This window comes from Lissotriton vulgaris, unplaced genomic scaffold (assembly GCF_964263255.1).
Source record: "Lissotriton vulgaris unplaced genomic scaffold, aLisVul1.2 SCAFFOLD_1311, whole genome shotgun sequence".
In the NCBI taxonomy this organism is placed as follows: domain Eukaryota; kingdom Metazoa; phylum Chordata; class Amphibia; order Caudata; family Salamandridae; genus Lissotriton; species Lissotriton vulgaris.
Window position 1 is genome coordinate 310,570 of NW_028245490.1, and position 27,934 is coordinate 338,503.

The 27,934-nt window shown below is 42.6% G+C and overlaps 1 protein-coding gene across 6 annotated transcripts in view; it reads left to right on the top strand.

Moving 5' to 3' along the window:
• OPA1 (OPA1 mitochondrial dynamin like GTPase) overlaps positions 1-27,934 on the top strand; it is a 298,318-nt gene that overhangs the window by 1,739 nt on the left and 268,645 nt on the right. For 4 of the 6 annotated variants that reach the window (XM_086949083.1, XM_086949085.1, XM_086949084.1 and 1 more), the window contains exons 2-3: positions 10,268-10,583; positions 19,249-19,345. In XM_086949083.1, the coding sequence (XP_086805209.1) occupies positions 10,268-10,583; positions 19,249-19,345 (413 nt within the window). Of the gene's footprint in view, positions 1-10,235; positions 10,584-19,248; positions 19,346-27,934 lie in introns of all 6 variants that reach the window. The other 2 variants (XM_086949087.1, XM_086949088.1) reach the window with 1 other exon arrangement.

A 27,934-nucleotide genomic window follows, 5' to 3' on the forward strand; every position in this document is an offset into this window, starting at 1 on the left:
TAATGACCCAGAATCAACATGAAACTAGAGAACACGTGCTGCTATAGTCAAGTGACTGGTATACAGTATACAGTGAATGTATAGTGATTTATTGGGCAATAAGTAAAAGCCCTGAAGAGAAGGAAAGGGGCGGGGAGAGGCTGGTCTGCCACAAGCATCCCAGCTGCGGATCCAGAACAAGTTTAAAGCAAGCAGAAACCAGACGCGCAGCCTGAGACGCGCTCTGTGGTGGGAAGGGGGAGGAGCGTTGAATCGCGTGCTTGGGAGAGCAAGTAAGAGGAAAGCCAGATGGCGCCTGATTGTGCGCTGTAAGAATGACCACGAACGATGCGAGAAATGCGCGTTACTGTGCGCCTAACCGCATGCTCTAGGCCAGACAAAAAGCTGTGGTCGGCTTTTTAAAGCCCACTCACTAAATGTCTCTCCAGAGCAACGCATGCGCTGGCTCAGGCGAGACCTAAAAATGCTTATCTGCCATCCTTGACCAAACCCCACCCCCTTCCATCCCTCCATCAACAGTTGCTGTGTCTTAGGAGTGGGTTATGAAACTCATAAACTGAAATAAACGTTACTTGCTCTCTATGAGAACCATACATAACACAAGAGCTATAAATCTGGCTTGTCTTTAATGTGTAGTGTTGGGCGGTAATGGTGGTTTATTCTTTTGTGTTCACCTTCTATCGGCCTACTTTTCTCTTCCTACCTGTGTATCTTTTGCGATTTGCGGGCAGGTGCCTTGAAGGTATAATAAAACATCACATCCCCTCACAACTTAAATATTAACATGATGCTTATCCACAACATCATGGTAGTTCAATATTCTTACTGAAGATCCATATAACTATCCGATGTCTCGTTCATGACATATCCTTGAGGTCTTCTTTTAGTGTGCAAAATATGAAGAATTAGAGATTATAGCTTTTTTCTCTGTTGATGCATTCATCCCATGACCTTTGATATCTTAAATTAGGTAGGGATATGTGTTAAAACTGGGATCATCCTTAAGGAGTGGCTTTAGATTTTGCAAGTAGCATGGATGGCTGAACCCTTCTCTTCATTGGATATTTCTTCCTTCTGCTTTTTGAATGGCACAATCTTTCATGTCGTGGATAGCTTTCTTCATAGAAAATGTTTGGTATCTTTGGAGTGTCCTGCCAAACGTGATTTCAGCCATAGAGGCACATGCAGCGGTGTAGGCATGTTCTAATACTCATGGAGAGTTTAACACAGGTGCTCAGAAACAGGCAAGTTTGTGGTCTTGACAATCTGAAGAGCATCTTTTTATAGTTCCCATCAAAAGCTACACAATGTCAATCATTTGTGACCATAAAGGAATAATATTACGATATTTAAAACCATGGTGATTAGCAACGTTTTTGAAGTCTTTGAAACAGAAAGGGGCACCACTGGCCGATTGTAAAATGTCTGGTATTCCAAAGATGGAAAATATCTTGTTAATAGGAGATATTACATCATCTTGTGATGTGTTGGCAATTGTCATGATTTCAGGAAAAACAGAATGCTATTCTATAACGACAAGCAAGTGTTCTATACTGATGAGATCCCAAAAAATTGATGTTCACTTCACTCCAGATGTTAGAGGATAAATGGAACATCTGGTCTGGTTGTAGCAAAGTGCCATTTCCTAAGCTCTGGCATATCTGTCCGGTACTTAGCATTGTCTCTCATAGCTTGACAAGAACAGGGAACCAGACTGTCAGACAAAACAGTATTTTGGTTACAGCAGTGCCACAGTGGCCTTTGTGTGCAAGCCAAAATATAGGTGTGAGGTGCACTCCTTTGCATACTCCATCCTGATAATACTGTTTGCCAATGGTGCTACACTGCAACATGTGCTGTCAAACATACGTCTGTCATAACCTTTATTTTATTTATTTTTATTGTTCTATATAGCGCAAACTTGACTCCGTGGGGTATCAGAGCGCTTCACATTACAAGCATATATACTCAGTGTCTATTGTACATTTCGCACAAAAGCATTTACCGATTCAGAAACCATAACATTAACTTCGTTCAGCGACGAAGATTGAGCACATTCATAGAATGCAAGTCTAGCGGTTCCCATATTGCAAATTAGTTAGTTGACATCATTGACTATAAACCCCTAGAAATATCGGGTTGGATGGGACTTTGGTACGAGATGTCCGTGCGTGGGTTAAGCGCAGAGTTTTTAGGTGAGGCTGCGAGATTGTACGGAAAAGGTTACAGTAGGAATTTGCTCATTAGAAATATCTTAGTTTATTTCTCGAATCTTGCGGCGTGTGGTAATCTTCTGATACTTGAAGGTAGCGAGTTCCAGATACTTGGTGCCGCTCCAGAGAATGCTCTGTCAAATGTTTTTTTTTCTTCTGGAACATCAGTGGCTTCAGTAGTGGATCTCTGGCGCTCCTGGAAGATATGATACCCACGGAAATCACCAGTTTCTGATCTAGATACCTTTGTGTATTGAGGTGTAACGCTTTGTGTGTGATATTTTGAGTTTAATTCTGGTTTTGTATGGTAGCCAGTTCAGGGCATTCAGGTGAGGAGAGAGGTGGTTGAATTTTTTTGACCCTGTTATAAGCCTTGATGCTGCATTTAGGCAGGCTTTTAGAGGACCAATTGTAGTCTTGGGAAGCCTAGCGAGTGTAGTGCATCTGTATTCAATCCACGAGATTACTAATGCCTGGACTGCCATTTTGAGGTCCGCTGTTTCCATGAATGGTCTCAATTTCCTAATGTAATTCAAGTGAAAACGGACATTCTTAGCTAACGAGTCGATGTGGGCTTGCATGTTCAGGCTCTTATCAATAGTAATTCCTAGTGATTTGGTTGAATCCAACATGTTCGGGGTGCCGTTAAGTGCGGTGATAGAGCTGGTCCATTCTTTTACAGCGGGCACTTTTTTCTGAGGGATATAAGGAGGAATTCTGTTTTTTGTTCGTTTAGTTTGTGCTGATTTCTGGTTAACCATAACATTGTTGCTTTTAATGCCTCATTAATTTACTTGATCTCTTCCAATGATGAAACCTTCATGTAAATCTGAGTGTAATTTACTTGCTCTCTTCCAATGATGAAACCTTCATGTAAATCTGAGTGTTATCAGTGCACATGTGTAAAGAGATGTTGGCAAGGCGCAGTATCTCTGTAAGTGGTTCCATGTATAGGTTGAATAGTGACGGAGAGAGGGTTGAGCCTTATGGAACTCCAATCTGATTGGGGGAAGATGCTGATAGGTTATGATTCTCCAGAAATCTGTGTTTTGTTCCTCAAGAAGGACTTGTACCATTCTAGAACTTTCCCTGCAAAGCCCATCCTGGTTTCCAGACGATCTAGCAACATCTCGTGGTTGATTGTCGAATGCTGATGATAGGTCAAGAAGGATTTAAAGGCATGTTTTGTTCTGGTCGAGGATGGCATAGTCTACTAGATTTAGTATTGCAGTTTCAGTACTATGATAAGGTCTAAGTCCTGATTGGCAGATGTCTAGTAGATTGCATTTGGATATGTGTTGGCTTAGTTGTTGCTGCACTCACTTTCTATCACTTTTCCTAATAAGGGGATGTTTGATACCGACCGACAATTGTTGGGGTCTGCGGTATTTTCTGTTGTTTTTTATGATGGGGATGACTTGGCCCATATTTAGGCAATCTTGGAACGATCCCCGGGATATCAAAGCATTGACTATTGATGTCCAGCTGGGGATGATGGAATGGTCGATGGCCGAGACAAATTTTGCTGTGAGTGGATCATTGTAATGGTAGTTTGCTTTTATGGCTGACAAGGTTTTGAAGATGTCTTTGTGGTCTCAATTGCTATACTCAAGTTATTCAATTTCGAAGCAGCGTGCACTGTGCATACAGGTTTCTCTAACAAATTGATCACCTTTACTGAGATCTCATTGTATTTCTTCTAGTTATTTTCACTTTTTACCATGATTCATATTTGTATAATTCATTCACATTCATGAATATACATTGTATTCATTATGATATATACAAATGATCCTCTGACATACAGTGTGAAGTTACATGAACATGTTAAAACCACATGACATTAATCATGCCCAATGCATTTCAGGACTCTGGGTCCCTTCTTCAGGGGAAATTCTGCAAGAGAAAAAAGTAATGCAAAGTAATATAGTTCAAGGGTAGATCTGTACGTACAAAAAATCTAATAACCTAAGTATCTTCGATTTGCCACTCCAATTGTGGATTTTTCTTTTAATTTAGTTAGTTCCCATGTGCTTAGCGCACTGGTTTTCATGTGATGTAGCATAAGAAACCAACAAAGGTTGTCATTGTATGATTACTGTGCTGATTCAAAGTATTTAAATTGTGTTTAGTCATGCTAATGTCAAAATAAGGGATTAGAATAATATAAATCACCATGATGTGTGATATACGTGATCACTGCAAGTGCCTGCTAGCGCCTGATATCCCACTGTGCTCGGTGTAATCTCGAAAATATCACAGCTTCAAGCGAATGACAGTAATTCCACTTACTCTATAGAAACCAGATGAATTGAAAGACCTCGAGCTGAACTTTCTGAATACTCCTGTACGAAATAACCAAACCTTAGGATACCACTTAGATCCCGCAATGACCATGATACCACATGCTTCTACTATGGCAGCAAACAAATTGATATTACTATCTTCGTAACGCCATCTTGTGCTGTCAAATTTGAGAGGGTGTTACGTTTGCGTTCAGAACCAGTAGTCTATTTCTCTTATTTCTACAAACGCCAGCATTTAATTTATGCCGGGTTAGCGAGGAGGCAAACATTGACATAAGCGACGTAGCAATAGCTGCTTTAGAAGGTATGCAAAGGCTCGGCGATTCACTGCATTTTTTGTGTGATATTGAGTATTATCTCGAGATTAAAACCACGTTGCTTTACAAGTGGTGTGTTATTGATGCAATTTTGGAACGTCAGTATATTTGGCAGTACGCAACAGCCTTACGAAGATAGTAAGATCTATTGGTTTGTTCCTGTAGTAGAAGCATGTTGTATCATGGTCATTGTGGAATCGAAGTGGTATTTTGTTAGAGTATTCAGGAAGTTCAGCTCGAGGCATTTCAATTCATCTTGTTTCTTTAGAGTAAGTGGAATTATTGTCATTCCCTTGAAGTGGTGATATTTTGAGATTACACCGATCACACTGGGGTATTGGGCACCAGCAGGCACGCGCAGTGATCACGTTTATTGCACATCATGGTGATTTATAACAGTCCACACTTATTTTGATATTAACATGATTAACAGCAACTTAAATACTTCGAATCGGCACAGTAATCATACAATGACAACCTTTGTTGGTTTCTTATGCTACATCACATGAAAACCAGTGCGCTAAGCACGAGCCAACTAACTAAAATAAAGGCAAAATCCACAATTGGAGTGGCAAATCGAAGATGATTAGGTTATTAGATTTTTTGTACGTAGAGATCTACCCTTGTACTACATTACTTTGTATTATTATTTTCTGTTGCAAAATGTCCCCGAAGAAGGGACCCAGAGTCCTGAAATGCATTGGGCATGATAAATGTCATGTGGTTTTAACATGTTCATATAACTTCACACTGTATGTCAATGGATCATTTGTATATATCATAATGAATACAGTGTATATTCATGAATTTGAATGAATTATACAAATATGAATCATGGTAAAAAGTGAAAATAACTAGAAGAAATACAATGAGATGTCAGTAAAGGTGGTTAATTTGTTGGAGATACTTGTATGCACAGTGCACACTGCGTTCAGGTTGAATTACTTGAGTATAGCAATTCTTTGTGTGCATGCTCTGTTACTCGCTTTCAGAGAGAAATATGGATCACTTGTCATGTTCCTTTTAGCATTGAGCCTTTTTAGATGACATACTAGTTCTTTGTGACCCTTTTGAAATGCTTTGAGGCCTTGATGCTTCTCCACTTCCCTGTTGTCTGACACCTTTTGAAGACTTTCCATTGTTGAGGTGGGATATAGCCACGAGAATAGAACCAGCAAGTGAAGCTCTTCACATTTCTTCTCTGCTGAGTCAAGCTAGACGAGCTTGCAAGATTATGTATTTGAAGTATTCCTCAGAGATTGGCAATGGCATATTAGAAGTGCAGAGTGAGAAAAGGTAAATAATACCGGGGGGGGGGGGGGTGATCTTTTCCAGAGCAGTGAGTTATTTTAAAGTTGTATCCAGAGGCCCTATTTCTCAATTCAAGGGGGTATGTTGGCTTTGGGATTTTAGAATATGGTAAGTAAAGCGTGATGACCAAATAATTTGCCATGGATGAAAAGATCAAAGTGTTCTCAATCCCAGACTATGACTTAATTTTGCTCTTTAGTTCGCAAGTATTTGCGTAGGGACTGGTTAGCTGTAACTAGCATATGCTATCATTTTTCAAGGGCCTTAGCATCACACCTCTGCTTAGCCTGCACACTCACAGTATGTATAGCAGAAGAAAAGTAGGTCAGATTTTTAGCTTCTGAGAAGCTAGATCAAATTTTTTCAATTGACAACTGACTTTCCCCTTACGTTCGTAGATGTGCCCCCTTTTCGTGAAGTTTCTCAGATGTGCTTATGGATATAATATCAGGTTTGCAATAACCGGCAATGCCCAAAAAGGCCCAAAAAGGATACATTTCCTAACACGAACCTAGATGAGGCTTTCGAGTTTGTCAAGACCTGGGTGTGCGCCATGTTGTGAGAATTTGTGATCATAAAACTTCAGTGAGTTCTGCCCAAAGTTGAATTTGTTTAGTGTTAGGTTGACTTCATGATGACATTACAAACATTTGAACTGACTGCTTGGAATTTACTTTTTAATGTCCTCTTGGAAGACCTCTGATGCAAATGTTCAAGCTGAGACTTTCTATCTTGAAAAGACCAACATGCGTGGCCAATGTAGTGCTATACCATGAGCATTCTTTTCATTCTAGTTGGTATTATCCTTTATTAACATCAAGAATGGAAAAGAATGGTGAATTGTCTCATCTAATTGAATGGTTGATATCCTGCATAGGGAGAACCAAGTGCCTCTCTCTGAATGGCTCATATTGACACGGAAGTGACTCTTCTCACCTGCTTCACCTTTAGGCGCAGGAACAATGGTCGAAACTCACTGAGTTGATGCTTTGAGTGAGTAATATTTTGCTTTAGCAGGTTGTCGATCTCCGCTTCGACTTGTTGAATGTGATGCTGCCACAAAGTTTTGAATTAAGGACTTTACTGATTTATTTGTGATCTGTTTATTTTTTAGTTTGCCTACACCCTGGAATAGGCTAGGGAATATCCTTTCCACATGTCTTATCAGAAAGCGTTCTAAGGTTATTAGTTGCTACTGGACTTGAAGAAGATCCTTTCAACCGCTGACTAGAAGCTCAAGACACGGATGCAGTTCCCGCATCTGCCTCAACCATGTGACCTCAAACTCCACAGCATAAGAGTCACAAATGAGTAGTGAATGGAAAGATCCCAGACACTAATGGTTTTTCGTCGTGCTCTATGTTCAGATGCAAGGAGAAGAACAGGACTCCCTCTTGGTTTTGTTAACTCTACATCAGTTCTGTCATCAATGGAGGCATTTGTGTATACAGGGAAAAGTTTCATCTCCACAGATATTGAGAGTCCGGATAGTTTATAATTATCATTGGTGACAAACACGTCCATGAATGAGGAACACCTTAGCATCCTCAACTGTTCATGTTGAGATGATAGTGACAAGGTTGATTTCTCAAACGCTTGGAGCTTTCACCTTGATGCATGTTTATGTTTGAGTAATGCTAGATATTCTGGGTGGCAAGATGGGCCATTGTACAGATTTACTGGTATTGCAATGCTCTGAAAATGTCCATGATTGCACATTTGTGAGAGGCGCTCTGCTGGCGGACAAGCAGCTGAATGCGGAAGCAGATATCTGCAGCGATTAACGCATATGTTTCATAGACTGACTTCTCTGGGGTGAGTCTTTGATACAACATATAGACTTGTCTACTTCAGAGTGAAGCTTGTGTGTAAGTTTGTCTTTCAGCTCTGCAGTGCAGGACCTCCTTGCCATATAGAGATTATCCTCAAGTTTCCATTGTTTCTGTCAGAAAGCAGCCAAATCGTTTCCTGCCATGATCTGAAATAGCAGCTCTTCTTTACGGTTATAATTTTCTAACTGACAATTTATGCAAATTCTTTCATTCTGTGACGAGTCAGTAATTCTTTCTGTTTTCTGCATGGTGGAATTGAACGCATAGCATCCACATTCCAAATATTTGTTTTTGGCAAAAATTATGTCATGAAGCATTTCTTAAGTTTGTCATATGTGTCAGCTTCACTATCCTCAAATTGGAATGCAATAGTTCTTGTCGTCGAGCCAACTTTTTGCATGAGAACGCACATCCGAAGAAACAGTTCTGCTTGTTTATGGGTGATATTTGGAGGGCATTTTTTTACATACATTTGTACTCCAAGAGGCTAGTGACCAGCAAACATTTGGTGGTGGTTTGGCAGGTTTTCTGAGCCTGGTATTGGTTTTGCCTTCCCTTGTCAATGTTAAGTACGTTTTGCCAAAGTATCAATATTTTATGTAAATGACTAACGCAGACAATAATAATGTTTAAAATTGATAGTACTGAGTGAAGAGTTCTTGACTAAAGTTGCTTCACAATATATATTTTTTTTCTTTCCCCTATCCCTATCTGTACAGGGGTTTTCAGAGGGTGGGTTCTCCGGGTCATGTTGAACAGGGGCCACTGAGTTCTCTTGAAGAGCGAAAACTCTGGCCACCACAAGTAGTGGTCAAAATGCAAAATCTGCAGTCAAAAGCTCGGCTCTACTAAGCCTTCTTGACTCGTGGCTGATGTGGGTAAGCAACCAAGGTGTCTGGGGCAAGTCGAGGCACAGCAATACTTCGTTATTTCAGTTACAGTAAAAGCATGAATTACCAGCCAAAGTTACTCAGCATTGATACCGTGGCTAGTAATTTCACTGGGATAATGAAAATGTTCTGTGGATACCAGCAACAGAACCAATATTAAATACACAGGGTGTGTTACAAGGACTATTGCTGCCCCCCTCCCGATGCACCCAAGTTGTTCAGTTTGTATCTGTGTCAGTTGACAATCTTGCTGCTTGAGATGGGTTTCACCATTATCGTGTTTGCAGATGACTACACAGGCTAGACTTTGGAGGGAAAGCAGCCTGGAAACTGAAAACCCAAGTGATTGGATAATACAAATTATTTCAAGGGAATCCATAGAAAATTGAACTGTTACTGAATCAATTTGTCCAAAACCATCTAGCCACACAGCTTGTCATTGTTGCGTCCATTGAGATCTGGCCACCTCCAATGTCCTTGGTTAGAAGTTCTGAGTAATTCAAACCTTTCTCTGGATTCTCATGGTGCTCATAATTCCAAAAGAGGTTTTTACAATTGAAAGTGGATATTTGGATTTTTCCCTTCTTTGGCCCAAACATAAATACTTGTATGTGTTCTCACATTGACTACTGCAAAAAGATTTTTCTCCGCCAGTAGCTTCTGATTTACATTCAGGACCCAGCTGAATGTTCCATCTTTGGTCTGTGAAATTAGATTTTGTTGCTGGAAGAATGAATTAAATAAACCAGTTGCCTGGAAACAAAATAGCAAATTTTAACGTGCTTTACTATGTTTAGAATTCAGACCAGGCAGTCAGTCTGTGTCTCCCTTTCGTTCCTCAGAGAGGAGTCCTTTTTTGGGGGGGGTGGCTCTGAGCTTCATTTTACATGGGGAAGAACCCCAATTGCAACTCTTCACCCCTAAACCTACAACCAATTAGCTGCCACAAGCCAGAGCTCATGCTGGTGGTATCGAAGGGAGCTATTCCATTTATAGACAATAAGGATAAGGAGATAGTCTGGTGGAAAGTCCCCCCTCCCCCACATTCTCAGGACACACCAAGGGCATGCCTAAGAAGCACTAGAACTGCACTTCGGCTGCCTCCCACAAACCCTTCAGAAAAAGCAAAAAATAGGGGAACATCTGGAGAACTAAGAAACCTGGCAAAGATGTTGCACCTGCTGTCCCTGGCCTGGAACTTTCTCACTAATGTGCATTGTGAAATGCTTGTAGCGAAGTAGAAACATCTCTTCTCTAAATTTGATATTATTAAGCTGACATTTCCTTTTGCTGCTGAGTTTAGACTGCTAACTGCACTGAGTGCCTTGTGCAACATGACCAATCCATGGGTTTGTTTAATTCTTAGCTTATTGACACAAGCGTTTGTTTTCTTTTCAGTGCTGTGTGCCGGAGCCTAGTCAGTGTTGGTTGTGGAAAAAAAGTAAAACTACCGCTTCAAAAGCTGCATTTGGTTTCCCGAAGCGTCCACTACTATCGTCCAGGTTTAAAGGTTCAGAAGCTTGTGTTGAGGCAGTCTGCACATCAGTATTCCTCGTTTTCTCGTGCCCCTTTCCGAAGAACCAAACTCCTTACAGTGAAGCATGGGCTCCAGCTTCAGAGACACTTCTGGGTCACTCGATTGGCATCTCGGCTTCTCAAACTACGATATATTGTCCTGGGATCTGCTGTAGGAGGTGGATACACAGCCAAAAAGGTACTTTACTTCTGCATTTCTTGTTTTACTGTTGATGTAGTGAAAGGCACGTAAATACAGGGCATGAGTCATAATCCTTCCAGTGGAGACTTCCCCACTTCCTAGGTTTGTAAATATGGGGGGACACAAGATTTCTAGAGGGTCTTTCTGAGAGGCTCTTATTCAATAATTGTAAAGGTAAGCCGAGGACTGCTCCCCTAACAGTCCATGTAGACAATTGCTATGTAGTGTGTAGGCTTTGTTGTAGCAGAACGTAAACACGAAGCCATGAAATGTATGTTAACCTCAGTCTAACAAGAATTGTCACTTAATATCTGTTCCCAACGATGCTTATTTGACACAACTACGCAATGAAGTGTTGCATCTTTTTATGTCTAGTAACCGAATGCTTGATGTGAACGGAAACCTTTGTGAAAGATATTGTAGACTGCGAGGGTACTCAGTCCCATTTGACAAAGTCTGGTTGTTTAGTCCTGCTCAGCCATGGATGTATAGTAGTAGTCTCCCTGGATAAATATCCCAGATAAGGACCCATTTGATCGGAACATACAAAGGTTGATTGAATGAATGCTTGCAGTATGTCAAACCACTCCACATTCATTCGGGGTAGCACTCCAACCCATTGTTCTTTTGCTCACCTTGCCACCTTAGTTTGGACCCAGCCATATGCAAATCAGTCTTGACCCTGCTCCTATTGGTAACAGCCCAGCCTGAACTGTCAAGCCAGGCCCTCCCTGAACTGGAACACTAGCAACTAAGGACCAGTTTAGCCCTAGTGTGGGCTCATTAGCTGGGTACAGCTTGGTTCCAGTGACACACTGAGCATGTGACCCATCCGATATGAGGGATCTCTATACATTCCCCCATCCCATGTCAAAAATCTTTGGTTGAACCTCTTCCGGACTATGGTATGAAGAAGGTCCTCCTACTGTGCTGTAAAACGCCTTCTTGGCATCGCGGGAGATGAGCACCTTTTCATCCAAGTCTTTAACATACCAGAGAATGTGATGCCAGAGTAGTAGGTGATTGTTTGATTGATCCAGAACAAACCCTGCCTGGTTGGGTTGAATCAAGATGAAAATACAGGTCTGCAAGTGAGTGGCCATGATCTTGGCATCCAAATTAATGAGCAATATCGACCTCTAGCTGGACCAGTCCAGTAAATACCGACCAGGTTTCAGGATTAAGAGAATAGGAAGTCTGTTAGAGTCTTCGGAGAGTCTTCTACATTCAAAGGCTTCCCGAAAAACCTTACACGATAGCGGGACAGTTGGAGGTTTAGTCATCTTACAAAATTCAATAGGATAATCATCTTCCCCCAGGGCCTTCTGAGATATCAGCCTCTAGACCCCTGGCTTGCTCCGCAGAAAGTGCTGGAATGTCTAAAGCATTTAGGAATGCTTCCATGTGGGTAAAGGCGCAATAAAGTGGCCATGGTTAGCGGGGTGCGGGATTTGGTGGAGATCATCTCGGACTAGGCGACCGCTGAAACCAATCCCCCTAACCACAACTACCTCAGCAGCATTTCCTCGCATCTCCTCCTGCAGTCACAGAAATACATGGAGCGAATACTGTCAAGCGGCGTAGACATTCACATTCCGACTCCAGGGGGTGTTGCCTGATCTGTTTACCTTTGTAGGCGCATGGTCGCCGTCTGTCCTCGACGTTTCCGGCTGTGGGCGCTTCAGCAATGCGGGAGCCTAGCCTGATGCTGCTATACCCGTCCGCGTCAAGCCACGACCCCATTAACTGACTTAAGTAGTTTTATTATTTTACAAGTACAACTGTAAAACAGAGATAGTTGAGCTCTGCACTACTTGGCTTCCATTCTTAATCAACTTGAACCTACTAAAGTCAAACAATGGAAAACCGTAGACCTAGCTTAGATCAGTTAGTGGCTGCACAACTACTATGCATTATTCCAACATAGAAGGTGGAGTGCAATGCAAATACCGTAATGAGAACAGCCATGGTTCATTGGCACCAAGTGCTAAGGAGTTAAATATCTCATTGTCCCAAACCCCACATATGTCATTAATTGAAATCCCTGCATGTTCACCTGACCTTCAGAAATGTACCTTTATAGACTGGGAGAGAGATGGACTTGGAATATTTTAACAACTGCATGATAATGCTCAACCCAAAGCAGTTGAACATTGTAAGTTACATTTAGAATCTCATGAATCACAAACTTCGGACTGTTCAAATGTGATATTCGTTCACAAATCTTGAAATAAAAAGGGTGTTCTACACAGTATGTCTGTAATACTTGGAATCATTGACACACCTAGAAAAATCTAACATAGGGTGCAGGCCCTTCATTCTTACAAAATATAAAAAGATATATTAATATTGCTGTGCTATATCTATGCCCATATGTTTATCTAAAATGGGACAACTGAGTTACAATTATCAAGCGTCGTGCCTAATTGCAAGCTTGCATTTTATAATAATGCACAGGTTAATCAAATGTTCTCCAGGATGCCTACATTTAGAACAAATACAGTTATAAACAAGGTTCTTACATTTTGAACCGTAAGCTACAATCACTGATTAGTTTCTCTTTCACTGTCTGCTAAACTCGTTGAATCTCAAACAGCTGCACCTAACCTTGACACCGAACGAGCATTTGTTATCAAACTGTAGCTGACAAATTAAGATGCGTTTGAAATTCCACCTCATCGTGATACTCCCTTCTTTCCCTATTGCTCTTAAGTTGTTGTGTGAACGTGTACTTTACATATACTTTTTATTAAGGCTTTTCATCTCTCCAGCCTCATTTGTCTTACACCACCACCATATATTTGTCCATTAACTGCTGTACGGGTTCCAAAAGTGTATTTTTCTTCTCAATATACTGGTTCCTTACATATTTGCACCCACCGTTCAAGTTTGTTTTGGTTGGGCCACGGTTCTGCTTTGTGGAACAGTAATATAATAGGCTTCTGCCCGATACCTTCTAATAGCGCACCAGGCTTGGTATATAGGGGCAATGGAAGAACTCTTGGCACCGCCCTGGTATGCTTCGTCTATGTTTTTCCTCATCTTCCTCCTCGTGACGCACTAGCAGGTTTGCTCCTCAGAACTCAGTAAAATGTTCTGCAGACATAATACAATCACTTTTTTAAATCAAATGCGCTCATTATGGTATTCAATGACGAGAGCACCACATCAACAGATACAAATCCTGACTTCCCTAAGTCACACACAAGCTCCCCGCTCCGTTTTAGTTAGTTAACTCATGTGCGTTCTGCAGATAGTTATAACCCCGGTAGTCGAATTCCAGCACCTCCCCCAGTTTAGGTTTAGATTAACCCATTGCTACGTGAGGGTTATGTCCAAATCCTTTACGTTGACATGTCCACATGCTGCATCAGGTGTTTCTAGGCACCATTAATGACTCTATCGTCTATGTACTGCAAAATGTGAATTTTCTAGGTCCTGAACTTGGCTGAATAGGCTACTGCAGTTTGCAGGCAGGCAACAAGCAAGGGTCAAAGGGGTTTGGTCAAAGGACATCCTTGCCTCCGTGCTCATCATATTTCAACACTAGTATCTTCTGGATTATACCAAGTGTACATTTCACACACCGTGCTGGCACATAACCAGCATCTAACAGGTCTCCTTCTAGAATCTAATTTTGAATTCATATTCCTGTATTAAGAAAGTAAATCTAAAAGTGCTAGCAGGCAATTAAACGCAGATTATTAATAGACTCTTTCTTGAGGATGAGCGATCTGTACTCTCCGAATGAGGATTGTGACTTCACTTTTTACTATAAAATTGCTGAAAACAAAGCTTGTAGTGTGTCTACCGAGTGTAGCTCTTGCTGGGGACCCAGTCTGGACAGCTCCCATCCACCTCTCTAGATACTTCATGATTAGCATCAATTCATTCTTCACTATTATTATCCACGGACAGCTTTGTCTAAGATCAACTGTATCTACCAGATTGAATTGTACGTGGAAGCGAAGGCCAACATTACACTGCCCAGATTAGATTGTTCCTTCCTACCCTTTGTCAACTAATCAACAATGTTTTTGCTCATATTATTGGTAATTGCTAAACAAATCTCATCTGACTGTGTTCTTCATATTCAAAGCTCTTTTTCCATAAATGAATTTCTTTTCTATTTTTGTATGTTTTATCGGCTTTGCCTTCTAGCTCGGTTGGCTCTCACAGATTATCCTTTTCCTCTTCCTTTTAGCTCTTCTGTAGGCTTTTTTTTTCTAAAACAAGATTAAATCAGTTGCTGCAGACGGGCACGATTATTTGGGGTTGAGGAGGCCCCATCTCTAGTTGTCATACTAATTAGTATCCACATATCCCCCTATTTTTTGGGACACCTTCAACATTGACCTGTGCGACTCAAAATTGATACATTAGTACAAAAGATGAATGTGGTAATGATTCGTTTTTTGTTTGAATCGATTTTTTTTTTCAAGTGAAGTTTACTTGTAGTTTTCTTTTGTACTAACTTCATTTTACTAGCTGTACTAAAGCCCCATTCTCTTGGCAGATTCAGCCATTGAATCAGCCTGACTGTGAGTAGTTTGTTCACTTCTTCAGGCACCTGCTGTGCAAAAACTTACACCAGCCCACTATCCATCTGAACCGTGCTACAGCAATGCACTTTGGCCAGAAAGATCACGTCCTTGTACTTGTAGAGACTGTTTGGAGCCCTTGAAGTATGATGTGCCCATATAGATGCCAGGGGGACTGTAGCTATGTCTTCTTCCAGGCCTCCTGCGCTCACCTCCGAGACATCCAACTTGTAGACTTGTGATTATACAAGACTCATTTCAATAGTGGAATGTCAAGATGACGACAAGGTGTGCTCAACAGATATGCCACGTATGGTCCATCACACCAGGCAGGATTGCTAGCATGTCCCCTGTGTGCTCTTTGCTTTCCTGGAGGAACTAGAAAAACAGCAAAGAGCAATGTGTTGAAAGAAGGTTCTGTCCCACATTAAAAGGCCAGAAGACCCTTTAATATGCCCGTTGGTATATGTAGATTACAAAAACAAAACCATGTTTTGTCATGTCAAACGCAGGCAGAATTATTGGCTGTATCATATCGGCAGCGAAGTAGCTGCCACAGCTCCGGCAGAGATCAGGTGGGATGCTGTTTGTTTCCTATTCATAGCGCAGATTGAATCACTGCATGGAAGAGCTATAACAGTGCCCAGAAGCATGCTGTCACTATGACAGAATGCCTAACCCAAAAGATCTGCCTTTTACCCTTGCTTACACCAGTAGCAGACGATCCAGGGTGGTAGACATTCACTGGCTATTCCATGATCTAATATTTCATTCAAGCACATGTAATAAGTTGACACGGTCAAGTCGTAGCTAGGCATAGCATTTTGTATCCTAGCACCTTCTGAAAATAAATACATTTCATTTCATTTTCAACCATTGTTTCCTAGTTAGCAGTAAAAGTTAAACAAGCATTGGCATAGCCAATGGGTCTCGCCTTTGGGACCTTATAAGTATTTAATAATGCAGCACAATATCCTTGGTGCAACATCAGCTGTTGAAAGCTAAACACTTATAATGTGCCAAAGGCGAGACCTATTGGCTATGCCAATGCTTGTTTTATAGTGATACTCAGTCTAAGCATAAACAAAGCAAAAATCCAAAGGATGGCATGTGCGTCCCTGGTGGAGAACAACAATACAGGCATTGACTGAATCTGACTCCCATCCTGTTTTACATTCAGAAAAGCATTCTAGGCTTGGCAGAGATTCATGGGCTGAAGCGATGTTTAATCCCAGTGCAAATCTGGTGCTTTTCGAGGTTTTTCACAGATAACGCGGTAATGACAGGTTGGCTTGCTGATTGCAATCTGAACCAGAATGGTGGTGTGTTTTAAATATACCGCGGCAGGGCCAGCAACCCGAATCTCCAACCCAGGAGCGGAGGTAGGAAGGTGCATTTCGGGAAGATTTCCTGCCGGAAATAACCTCGTGAATATAAACAAGTTTTTAGTGAGGAAAGACTGGCAGGCTGATGGCAGCACCCAAGAGTTTTCCCAGTGCCAATCGCTTTTGTATTTCCGTGTAGGAGTGTCTTGGCATGCCCAATCGAACCGTACTTGGATGCCACTCGTACACACTAGACTTCCGGTGCTTCGGTGGTACAGAGACGGAAACGAAAGATGTCCGTGTCATTTGTCGGAAGCTAAACATTAACAACAATTGCCCGAGTGGGGTGGTACAGCAACTGACCAAAGAGTAAACCTTTTTTGTGGCACTTAATACTTTATATCAGTGCTTGCATATTGTTGCAAATAGCACGTTTAATACCCACTTAATTAGGCTTATATTATCGACCTTGGGAGGATGATTTGTAAATGTGTATTTTGAAAGTGCATGCACGCGCATCTCACCAGAGAGCTCTTACCAGACACTGCTGTTTTACTAGCACACAACAGCATGGTTTGGAGATCCCTAACTTTAGGGTTTACATTGAAGGCGGGACGTGATGTAGAAAACAGAACATCAAATATATGGGCAATAAAATATTTATGATTTTTGTGCCCAATAGATGCTAAAGTACATTCGAAGTTGGGAGAAGTACTTCTATTTGCACTTGGTCCCGCAAGCCACTGACCTCCTAATTATGTCTGAAAGGAAGATTAAGTTGTCAGCCCAGGTATTAATTGACCGAGGGCTCACGACGACTTAATGTCTTTAATAGTTAGCTTACTTGTGCGGTCAGGATGTGTCCACTGCAGAGGGTCTCATTAGTGCTCACTGTGTCACATGTGTGGAGTGCTCGTTTAGGGATGTTGACTTGCCACAGCGCGCAGGAGAGGAATCCTCAGCCGCTCTGGTAGAAGTCTACATGCAGGGCACAAGTCTTAACAAGCGCGCGCCTCGCGATGAAAGTTTAAAAAAAACAAGCATTGACCGCACGGCCTTAAGTGATACGGCTGCGAAAGTGAAAGAGATCGTGGGATGTAAGCGTGCCCACGACCGTAACCGCAAGCTTGAGGCCATCAAAAGCGTGTTGTAGCACTTTGAAAACCCACTTACTAAATGTCTCGCAGAGCTGCTCATGCGCTGGCTCAGGCGAGACCTAAAAAAGAGTGAAAATACTAGTTAGTGAGGCAGGGAACTTGAACACCAGCGTTTATTAGTCCTTTGTACCATGTGTCGCCTGTGAAGGAAGAATCTTTACTGCATTTCATGCCAGGCCTGGCTCTGGCAGAGACAGACTCAACGAAACAGATGGAAATCATTCAATGTTCAGAGTAGAAACAGGAAGGGCCGTTGATTGTGCTGTTCCTGCCGTTGTCAATCCATGGCTCAGCGTAGAAACAGGAAGGGCCGTTGATTGTGCTGTTCCCGCAGTTGCCAATCCATGGCTCAGCGTAGAAACGGGAAGGACCGTTGAGTGTGCTGTTCCTGCATTTGTCAATCCATGGCTCAGCGTAGGAACCGGAAGGGCCGTTGATTCTGCTATTCCCGCTCTAGTTAATCCATCGCTCAGCTTAGAAACTGGAAGGGCCGTTGATTATGCTGTTCCCGCAGTTGATAATCCATGGCTCAGCGTAGAAACAGGCAGGACCGTTGATTGTGCTGTTCCCGCAGTTGTCAATCCATGGCTCAGCGTAGAAACAAGAAGGGGATGTTTATTGTGTTGTTCCCGCAGTTGTCAATCCATGGCTCAACATAGAAACAGGAAGGGCCGTTGATTCTGCTATTCCCGCTCTAGTCAATCCATGGCTCAGCGTAGAAACAGTAAGGGCCGTTGATTGTGCTGTTCCCGCGGTTTCAGGAAGCAGCTCAAGACCTGGCTGTTCGAGCAGTAGCGGACCCCCCCATCCCCAGCGCCTTGAGACCCTCCGGGTGAGTAGTGCGCTATATAAATGCTTTGATTGATTGATTGATTGGTCAATCCATGGCTCTGCGTAGAAACCAGAAGGGCTGTTGATGGTGCTGTTCCCGCACATGTCAATCCATTGATCAGCGTAGAAAAAGGAAGGACCGCTGATTGTGCTGTTCCCGCAGTTGTCAATCCATGGCTCAGCGTAGAAATGGGAAGGACCGTTTAGTGTGCTGTTCCCGCGGGTGTCAATCCATGGCTCAGCGTAGAAACCGGAAGGGCCGTTGATTGTGTTGATTCCGCAGTTGTCAATCCATGGCTCAGCGTAGAAACCGGAAGGGCCGTTGATTGTGCTGTTTCCGCAGTTGTCAATCCATGGCTCAGCGTAGAAACCGGAAGGGCCGTTGATTCTGCTATTTCCTCTCTAGTCAATCCATGGCTCAGCTTAGAAACAGGAAGGGCCATTGATTGTGCTGTTCCCGCAGTTGCTAATCCATGGCTCAGCGTAGAAACAGGAAGGGACGTTTATTGTGCTGTTCCCGTAGTTGTCTATGGCTACACACATGCTTTATGCATCCTGTGGCAGAATGCACCCAGGAACTAAACCTCTTGATTTGATACAAAGGAAATAAGTGTTTCTTTTATGTTATGTAACTTATGTTTAATAGAATAATGTCAATATTTGTACATAGAAGCGCCTTTTTGTGTCCGTTTCATGTAATTTACTTCAGTTCTCCCCCAACCCACGTTTGCTGTTTGTTCCACCACCCTCTCGGTATGTTTCTGTAAACATTTCCTCTTGAGCTCATGGCTTGCTTCCTCTCTTTTAGACCTATGACGAGTGGAAAGATATGCTGCCGGACCTCAGCGAGTACAAGTGGATCATTCCTGACTTTGTGTGGGAACTCGATCAACACATCGACTTTGGTGGGTACATGATTCTGTAAAGCCACTCGTACTCACTGATGTGTCTCTCTCTCTTTTTAACTTGTCTTACTCTATTAACAAATTGAGGGAACCAGCAGGAGCGCTTTGGTAAAATTATTTCTAAAGTGACGTCGTGGAGCAAGGGGCGGGAGCAACTATTCCTAGATTTCCCTTGCATAATTTTAAATGTTTCCTGAAGGTGATCCCTTTCCCTGGTATGGAGTTTCAGTCCTGACATCCCTATACCTTAACCCCTCAACACTCCTTTTAAGCGGTTCTAGGTGCCATTAGGTCCCACCTCACATTTCTTTGAGTTTAAAGTGCTGTGTTTGGCCTTCTGTACAGTGTCTCTTTGCTGTGATGGGTGCAGAAGCTGATGCGTTTCACGATGGAGTTTGTGGTCTAAGTTTAGAGTCAAAAGACTTGGCCCATAGTCTCAGATTGTTATAATTTCAATGGTGGCTTCTTCTACAAGCAGTGCCAATGTATCACTGTAAGAAACTGGATTATTATTTGGGGTGGGTGACTGCCCTCCTTAAGGAATAATCACTGCTCTTGTCATGGTTAACTCTCAAAGTCACTTAATGACCCTGAGCTCAAGCCCTGTGGCTATTGCACAGAGCCGACCGGCTTAACATTGGGCAATGTGTACATATTTATGTAGTACCAAAAACAGTAATGAAGTCCAAATTCAAAACAATAAAAATCCCAAATTAAAATAGAAAAATAGAGTAAAATGTAACAAAACAAAATGAGAAAAATTCAATAAAGGTAACCGGACATATGCATTCCCAAAGTTTTAGGTCGAAATAGTGCCAAAAACCATTGGAGTCAATGACAGTCAAGGGCCACCAGGGGTGTGGAATTTATTAAAATATCTACTTGTCCATGGGGCAAGTTGCTTCATAAATCTACTTGTCCTTTAACAAAATCCACTTGTCCCTTTGGTGCCATATGGTTTGGCGACAAATTATGGCAGCAATCTCATTATATAAGAGCTTATATAGCCTCTCTGATTATGCCAGTGCTCATACCATAGTGGTTCTTGAATGCTGGCAATCCCTTTATGTTGCCACGTTTCTGCAGATCTACATACTGGGGCTGAAGGTAGTGGTAAGCAATGGTTCCAGGGTTGAAATGCCCTTTAAGTCTGTGCAATCTACTAACTTGCATGTTTTAAGGGTTTTCAACAACTCTTCTCTAATCTTTTCCAATACTGAGAAATGTTGGAAATGTACTCCTGATAATGGCAGACGTAAACCTTCTTCTAGAGTTGGGAAAAAAGTGGTTGATGGGAAAATAACCTTGCAAACACTCGGGTTTTCGCATGAGCAAATCTACACATGCATATTTGGTCATGATAAACTGCAGTTCACAAATATTTTCCTGGAGTGCATTTCTTGCCCTACTTCTATAAATTCACGAAAGCCAGATAGCTGCACTTAATGCAAGGACATATACCAAGGGTGCACTTTGAGACTTTCTTTAATAATAGGCCCCTAATTTGGTCTGGCGTTAACCACAAACTTTTGTGTTTATTAAAATTCTCTCTCCCTCTCTCTGTATCGGCTGGCTTCAGTGTGAGTGACGGCATTAAGCTCTTTCACACAGAGTATATTGGCACACAAAGTAGTTTTGTTCAGTGGCAGTAACTAATGTGGCAGTGTGTGCTTTATTTAGACCATTTTTTTTGCTTTTGCCAATGTTTCTTATAATGGTGAGGGCCCGGCTGCTCTCACATCAAGAAGGCTTTACAAAAATCATGCCAAAACAAGTCATGTATTGGCAAAATTAAAAAGCTGACACTAATTTCAGACCTACTGGCTTTGCCAATGCTTATTTATTTTTATGTTTCTCCTACTCTTATTGAAACTGGTTACACTGATTTTCCAATATGAATTTTTTTGCGAAATACTAGCATGCATCAACACATCTTACTAAATGATGCTGCAAAGAAACGGTACCTGAAATTTCACAGTAGTTTAGCAAAATTTATTTTTTTCTTACTTTCATTTTTTTTAGGAACATTTTATATTGAAAGCAAAGGGTCATTAATCTTGCTCTCAAGCTTCTGCAAATATTTGCATCTAATCAGAGAGCATTCTGGGAGCATTATGCATAGCCTCATATTGCTAAACTTTGAAACCTTGAGTACACATTTTTATACTGTAACCACTGTCAGTAGTGCAGTTAGAACTTACATTTACTTAGAGCGCTCACCCTAATAATAAAGGCTTTCAATTAATGAACCATGAATAAAATTTTGAACAGCATTAATATAGGCACACAAATAATAACCCGACTTCAGGCTGTGCCCTTCCCTGGCCCTTAATGTGCTACTGCAAACTGGCAGCCAAAGGGTTTTTGCTGCAGGTAGTTGGGCCTACTTGTCCCAAGGACAAAATGCACATTAAAACTTGTTGCCCTTGACCCCAAACAATATGTCCTGGGCGTCGGGCTTTAGGAATTCCACATCCCTGCCGGCCACGGTAGACCGGGAACTAGGCGGAATTTGAGACTGACTGCAGTGGAGTGAGGGTTGGATACATCAGCAAGGTTTGTCCTGGTCAAAGATGTTGCCTTCTGACTTGGTCTTTTAAATCCCAATCCACCACCCAAGTACACTCTTGAGACTCCAGGACCACTCTGGAGGCACGTAAAGGCTCACTGGAGACTCCAGGACCGCCAGGAAGGCAGGTAGAGACTTCAGGGGTGTGGAATTTATTAAAATATCTACTTGTCCATGGGGCAAGTTGCTTCATAAATCTACTTGTCCTTTAACAAAATCCACTTGTCCCTTTGGTGCCATATGGTTTGGCGACAAATTATGGCAGCAATCTCATTATATAAGAGCTTATATAGCCTCTCTGATTATGCCAGTGCTCATACCATAGTGGTTCTTGAATGCTGGCAATCCCTTTATGTTGCCACGTTTCTGCAGATCTACATACTGGGGCTGAAGGTAGTGGTAAGCAATGGTTCCAGGGTTGAAATGCCCTTTAAGTCTGTGCAATCTACTAACTTGCATGTTTTAAGGGTTTTCAACAACTCTTCTCTAATCTTTTCCAATACTGAGAAATGTTGGAAATGTACTCCTGATAATGGCAGACGTAAACCTTCTTCCAGAGTTGGGAAAAAAGTGGTTGATGGGAAAATAACCTTGCAAACACTCGGGTTTTCGCATGAGCAAATCTACACATGCATATTTGGTCATGATAAACTGCAGTTCACAAATATTTTCCTGGAGTGCATTTCTTGCCCTACTTCTATAAATTCACGAAAGCCAGATAGCTGCACTTAATGCAAGGACATATACCAAGGGTGCACTTTGAGACTTTCTTTAATAATAGGCCCCTAATTTGGTCTGGCGTTAACCACAAACTTTTGTGTTTATTAAAATTCTCTCTCCCTCTCTCTGTATCGGCTGGCTTCAGTGTGAGTGACGGCATTAAGCTCTTTCACACAGAGTATATTGGCACACAAAGTAGTTTTGTTCAGTGGCAGTAACTAATGTGGCAGTGTGTGCTTTATTTAGACCATTTTTTTTGCTTTTGCCAATGTTTCTTATAATGGTGAGGGCCCGGCTGCTCTCACATCAAGAAGGCTTTACAAAAATCATGCCAAAACAAGTCATGTATTGGCAAAATTAAAAAGCTGACACTAATTTCAGACCTACTGGCTTTGCCAATGCTTATTTATTTTTATGTTTCTCCTACTCTTATTGAAACTGGTTACACTGATTTTCCAATATGAATTTTTTTGCGAAATACTAGCATGCATCAACACATCTTACTAAATGATGCTGCAAAGAAACGGTACCTGAAATTTCACAGTAGTTTAGCAAAATTTATTTTTTTCTTACTTTCATTTTTTTAGGAACATTTTATATTGAAAGCAAAGGGTCATTAATCTTGCTCTCAAGCTTCTGTAAATATTTGCATCTAATCAGAGAGCATTCTGGGAGCATTATGCATAGCCTCATATTGCTAAACTTTGAAACCTTGAGTACACATTTTTATACTGTAACCACTGTCAGTAGTGCAGTTAGAACTTACATTTACTTAGAGCGCTCACCCTAATAATAAAGGCTTTCAATTAATGAACCATAAATAAAATTTTGAACAGCATTAATATAGGCACACAAATAATAACCCGACTTCAGGCTGTGCCCTTCCCTGGCCCTTAATGTGCTACTGCAAACTGGCAGCCAAAGGGTTTTTGTTGCAGGTAGTTGGGCCTACTTGTCCCAAGGACAAAATGCACATTAAAACTTGTTGCCCTTGACCCCAAACAATATGTCCTGGGCGTCGGGCTTTAGGAATTCCACATCCCTGCCGGCCACGGTAGACCGGGAACTAGGCGGAATTTGAGACTGACTGCAGTGGAGTGAGGGTTGGATACATCAGCAAGGTTTGTCCTGGTCAAAGATGTTGCCTTCTGACTTGGTCTTTTAAATCCCAATCCACCACCCAAGTACACTCTTGAGACTCCAGGACCACTCTGGAGGCACGTAAAGGCTCACTGGAGACTCCAGGACCGCCAGGAAGGCAGGTAGAGACTTGCACAATGTCAGGCAGAGGCCAACAGCAGGGTCCAGTCACTTCAGCTGAGTAGTTCCAGGAAAAGCCTTTTTGAAGCGTGTTTATTCCCAGTAGCCACATAGGTCACACAAGTGGTCCTTGGGGTCTACTACTTTTTCCTTTGGTACAGGAGGGAGCAGGTCCAGTCCTTCAGGGTTCCTCTCAGGTCACAACAAGCAAGTCCAGTCCTCCTCTGATCTTCGCAAGGCCCAGAAAGTGTTCTGAAGTGGGTGCCTGGAGGTGCCTCATTTATGGTTGGAGCAAAAAGCACAATTGTTGGACAGAATGCAGAACAATGTCATACATTCAACCTCAGTACAGCGATCTGGGCCTAAATCCATCGTATTTTTGCTCACCATGACATTCCAGTTTGGACCTAGCCATATGCAAATCAGTCTTGACCCTGCGGCCAATGGGAACAGTCCAGCCTGAACTGCCAGGCCTGGTCCTCCCAGGACTGGAAACAAGCATCCTAGGACAGGTTTCGGGCTTTCAGCCCTCATCAGCCAGGATAGACTGACTCCAGTGGCATGGAGAGCATGAAACCCACTCTGGGCATACCCGTCCCACTCGGGGTGACAAATGCAAAAATAACAATTGATGGACAGAATGAAGAACAATGTAAACTGGGGTGGCATGGTGAGCAAAAGAACAATGGATTTAACCCAGATCTCTTGACTGGGGGAGAATGTATGATTTATTCACTGCTCCGTCCATCATTTGTTTGCGTAGCACTTTTCACCCTAAGTGGGTTGGGTATACCCAGACGTGGGTCCCTTGCTCACTGTGCCACTGGATTCAAGCTAGCCTGGCTGATGAAGGGTAATACCCAGAAACTGGTCCTAGGAAGCTTGTTTCCGGTCCAGGGAGGACCTGGCTTGGCAATTCGGTCTGGACTGTTCCCATGAGGCACAGGATCAAGACTGATTTGCATATGGCTGAGTCTGAACTGGAATGGCATGGTGAGCAAAAGAACAATGGATTTATCCCAGATCTCTTGACTGGAGGTGAATGTATGATTTATTGAGCATTCCGTCCATCATTTGTTTGCGTGACATTTATAGTTGGCAACAGCTGGTAGGTGGAAATGACTCCTTGATGCTCACTAACCATTGGGTTCAATATTCCAGGAGCAAACCCTACTCAGTTTGTCAATAGTTACTGTTCGCCTTACTGCAAACAAGCAATGTGCCGGGGAAATCCAGTATGTCATGACCCACCCTCTATTATGGGTGGGCTTACCATCGAGCGTCACCATCTTGGCTACCAAATCTTTGCAGTTTGCTGATGAATGTTGCAGAATCAAGGAGTGCTACGAGGGCATGACAGATTCTCTCGCACATCAGGCCAGAAATAGTCAAACTGGGTTAAGGTGGTGCAGGATCGCAACAGTCTGGAGTAAACATGACCTATTCTATGAAGTTCTCACTGTCGATTTCTGAATTATTTGAAACACCTGGAGCCACAGTCTTCTGAGATCAATTCCATTTTGTCTACCTAAAGGAACTTGTTAAGAACTGTACTATTTTTGCAGCACTGATTCAGTGCCTTTCCAATAATTGAAGCCTAAGGCACTTGATGGTGATGACCTAACCTTCCATAAGGGAGCACTTTTTAGAGAATTAACAGCAAAAATCTTGTGCACAACATTAAATGGAACATGGGGCGCCTGTCTTGCCCTTCAGAGCTTCCTGCAAAGACAGAAGAAAAGTTGCTGATAGCGCAGACCACCACAACTATACTGTAGCGCTCGGTCCTGAAGCACTGAATTGCGCATGCACAGTGTAGGCTAGAAGAACACAAAAGCAATGAAACGTTTTGTCTTTGTTACATGAAGAATGAACTGCAAACAGTACATGTTGTGTTTATCTGGCTTAGACCTTTATCTGCTTTCTCTGGGAGTGAATCTAGTGGAGCGTACTGGATTCAGGAGACCTCTGAATGAGGCATTTTTGTTCACAATATGGATCTTCCAAGAAGTCATGAGGCGGGTTTTCAGAACATTACCCCCATGTCCTCAAGCAGCCCTAGCCTATCAGATAAGGGGGCCCTCTTCAGCCTATGGGACGTTCCTTTTAAGCAGTGCACAATACAGACCTACAGTCTGTGTCCGGTAAATCTACTACTTCTCCTAGATGCACCAACGAGTGGCTCGCCGTCTCTACTATTAGCTTGTATCAGGTTCTTTAAAAAGCAGTTTTTGCTGAAGAGCAGCTGTTACCATATTCTGTCACGGAAACTAAAGCCATGTATAAGACGGATCCGCTGCTATCGTCTTTGGCCAGGTTTCCAAGGAAAAGGTGATGTAGCAACTGTGAATGTTTTAAACGGGTTCTTCAAGCATTTCGTTGTGCCATAGCACCGTTTCACGTGGCACATACGGGATGGCTCAAGCCACACCCCTTCAAGCAGGGGTCATGCCAAGGACTACCCTATGAATCCTACACACCTTCATCAAGCGCCACTACTTGGACGACCTCCATGTGCAATTCCCAAATGCACTTACTTTTGCCAGGCTCACTCTCTTCGTTCTTGTGCGTTTCGCCTACTGGCAAATTAATAAAAGATCTGATTCTGAATAAGAAATCGTTGTCAATTCTACCTTGTTGGTACTTTTACAGATCCATGTGCTCGCCATGCTCCCCAGAAGGCTTTATATGTCCAGTGGCACTTTGAATAGGATTTCTGAATTAGTGTTTAGTATCCTAATCACTTAATTGGCCTCAAAATAAAAGAATGACACAATGCGGTAGATAGGCTGTTATAATCAATGCATTATAATAATGCTTTTTAATTTATTTTTTTTGATGCAGATGCCCTATCTGAAGATGGGTAAGTCTTCAAATAGTAGGAATCTCTAATAAACTACTTTTCTTCATCATGAACATCCACCTAGCAAGGACGAGCACTGTACATAAGTCATGAAAATGAGGCCACTCAGTCGTATTATCTGGTCTCAAACAGTAAGGAGGGAGACCCAACCGTTACTGCTAGGAAGGCGGATTTTATTATATCTGTGGAAATCAGGATTCTAAAATTTATTTTTATCCAATCGGAGCTCTGTGAAATGAAATGTAAAGGGGCAGTCTGATTCTTTAAAACATGAACAGGTAACGTCGGTAACATTGCTGGTCTCTTGTGTAAAATATGGGTCCTATTATTTGGGGTTTAAGCTCTATGTTTGCGCTTGCATCTTACTGCAATTGTGAGACCATTATAAATGTTTCCTTATATGTTTTACCTAGTGCAGATTTTTTTTGTACACAATCTTCACAGGTTCATTAGACAATGGCGAGACCGGGGCCCTCATTCTCCTGGACCTCTCGGCTGCTTCTCTCATCCTCCTGGACCTCTCGGCCGCTTTCAACACCGTCTGCCACCACACCCTTCGCACACACCTCCACGATGCAGGGATCTGAGGTAAAACCCTGGACTGGATCACCTCCTTCCTCACCGGCAGAACCCAGAGGGTCTGCCTCCCCCGTACCAATCCGATGCCACAACGATCACCTCCGGCGTACCCCAAGGAGCATCCCTCAGCCCAACCCTCTTTAACATCTACTTGGCACCACTCGCCAACATCGCCGACATCACCACCTCAACATCGTCTCATACGCCGATGACACGCAGCTGATCCTCTCCCTCACCAAAGACCCGGCCATCGCCAAATCCAACCTCCACGTGGGAATTAAGGCTGTCGCAGAATGGATGAAGACCAGCTGCCTGAAACTGAACTCGGACAAGACGGAGGGTCACATTCTCGGCTCCACCCCCGCCGCATGGGACGACTCTTGGTTGCCGACCGCATTGGGAGCTGCCCCGACACCCACAAACCACGCACGCAATCTGGGGTTCATCCTGAACTCAACGCTCGCCATGACCCAGCAAGTCAACGCCGTCTCCTCCTCCTGCTTCAACACCCTTCGAATGCTCCGTAAGATCTACAGATGGATCCCCACCGAAACCAGGAGAACGGTCACCCAGAAGCTCTTCGGCATCAGGCTGGACT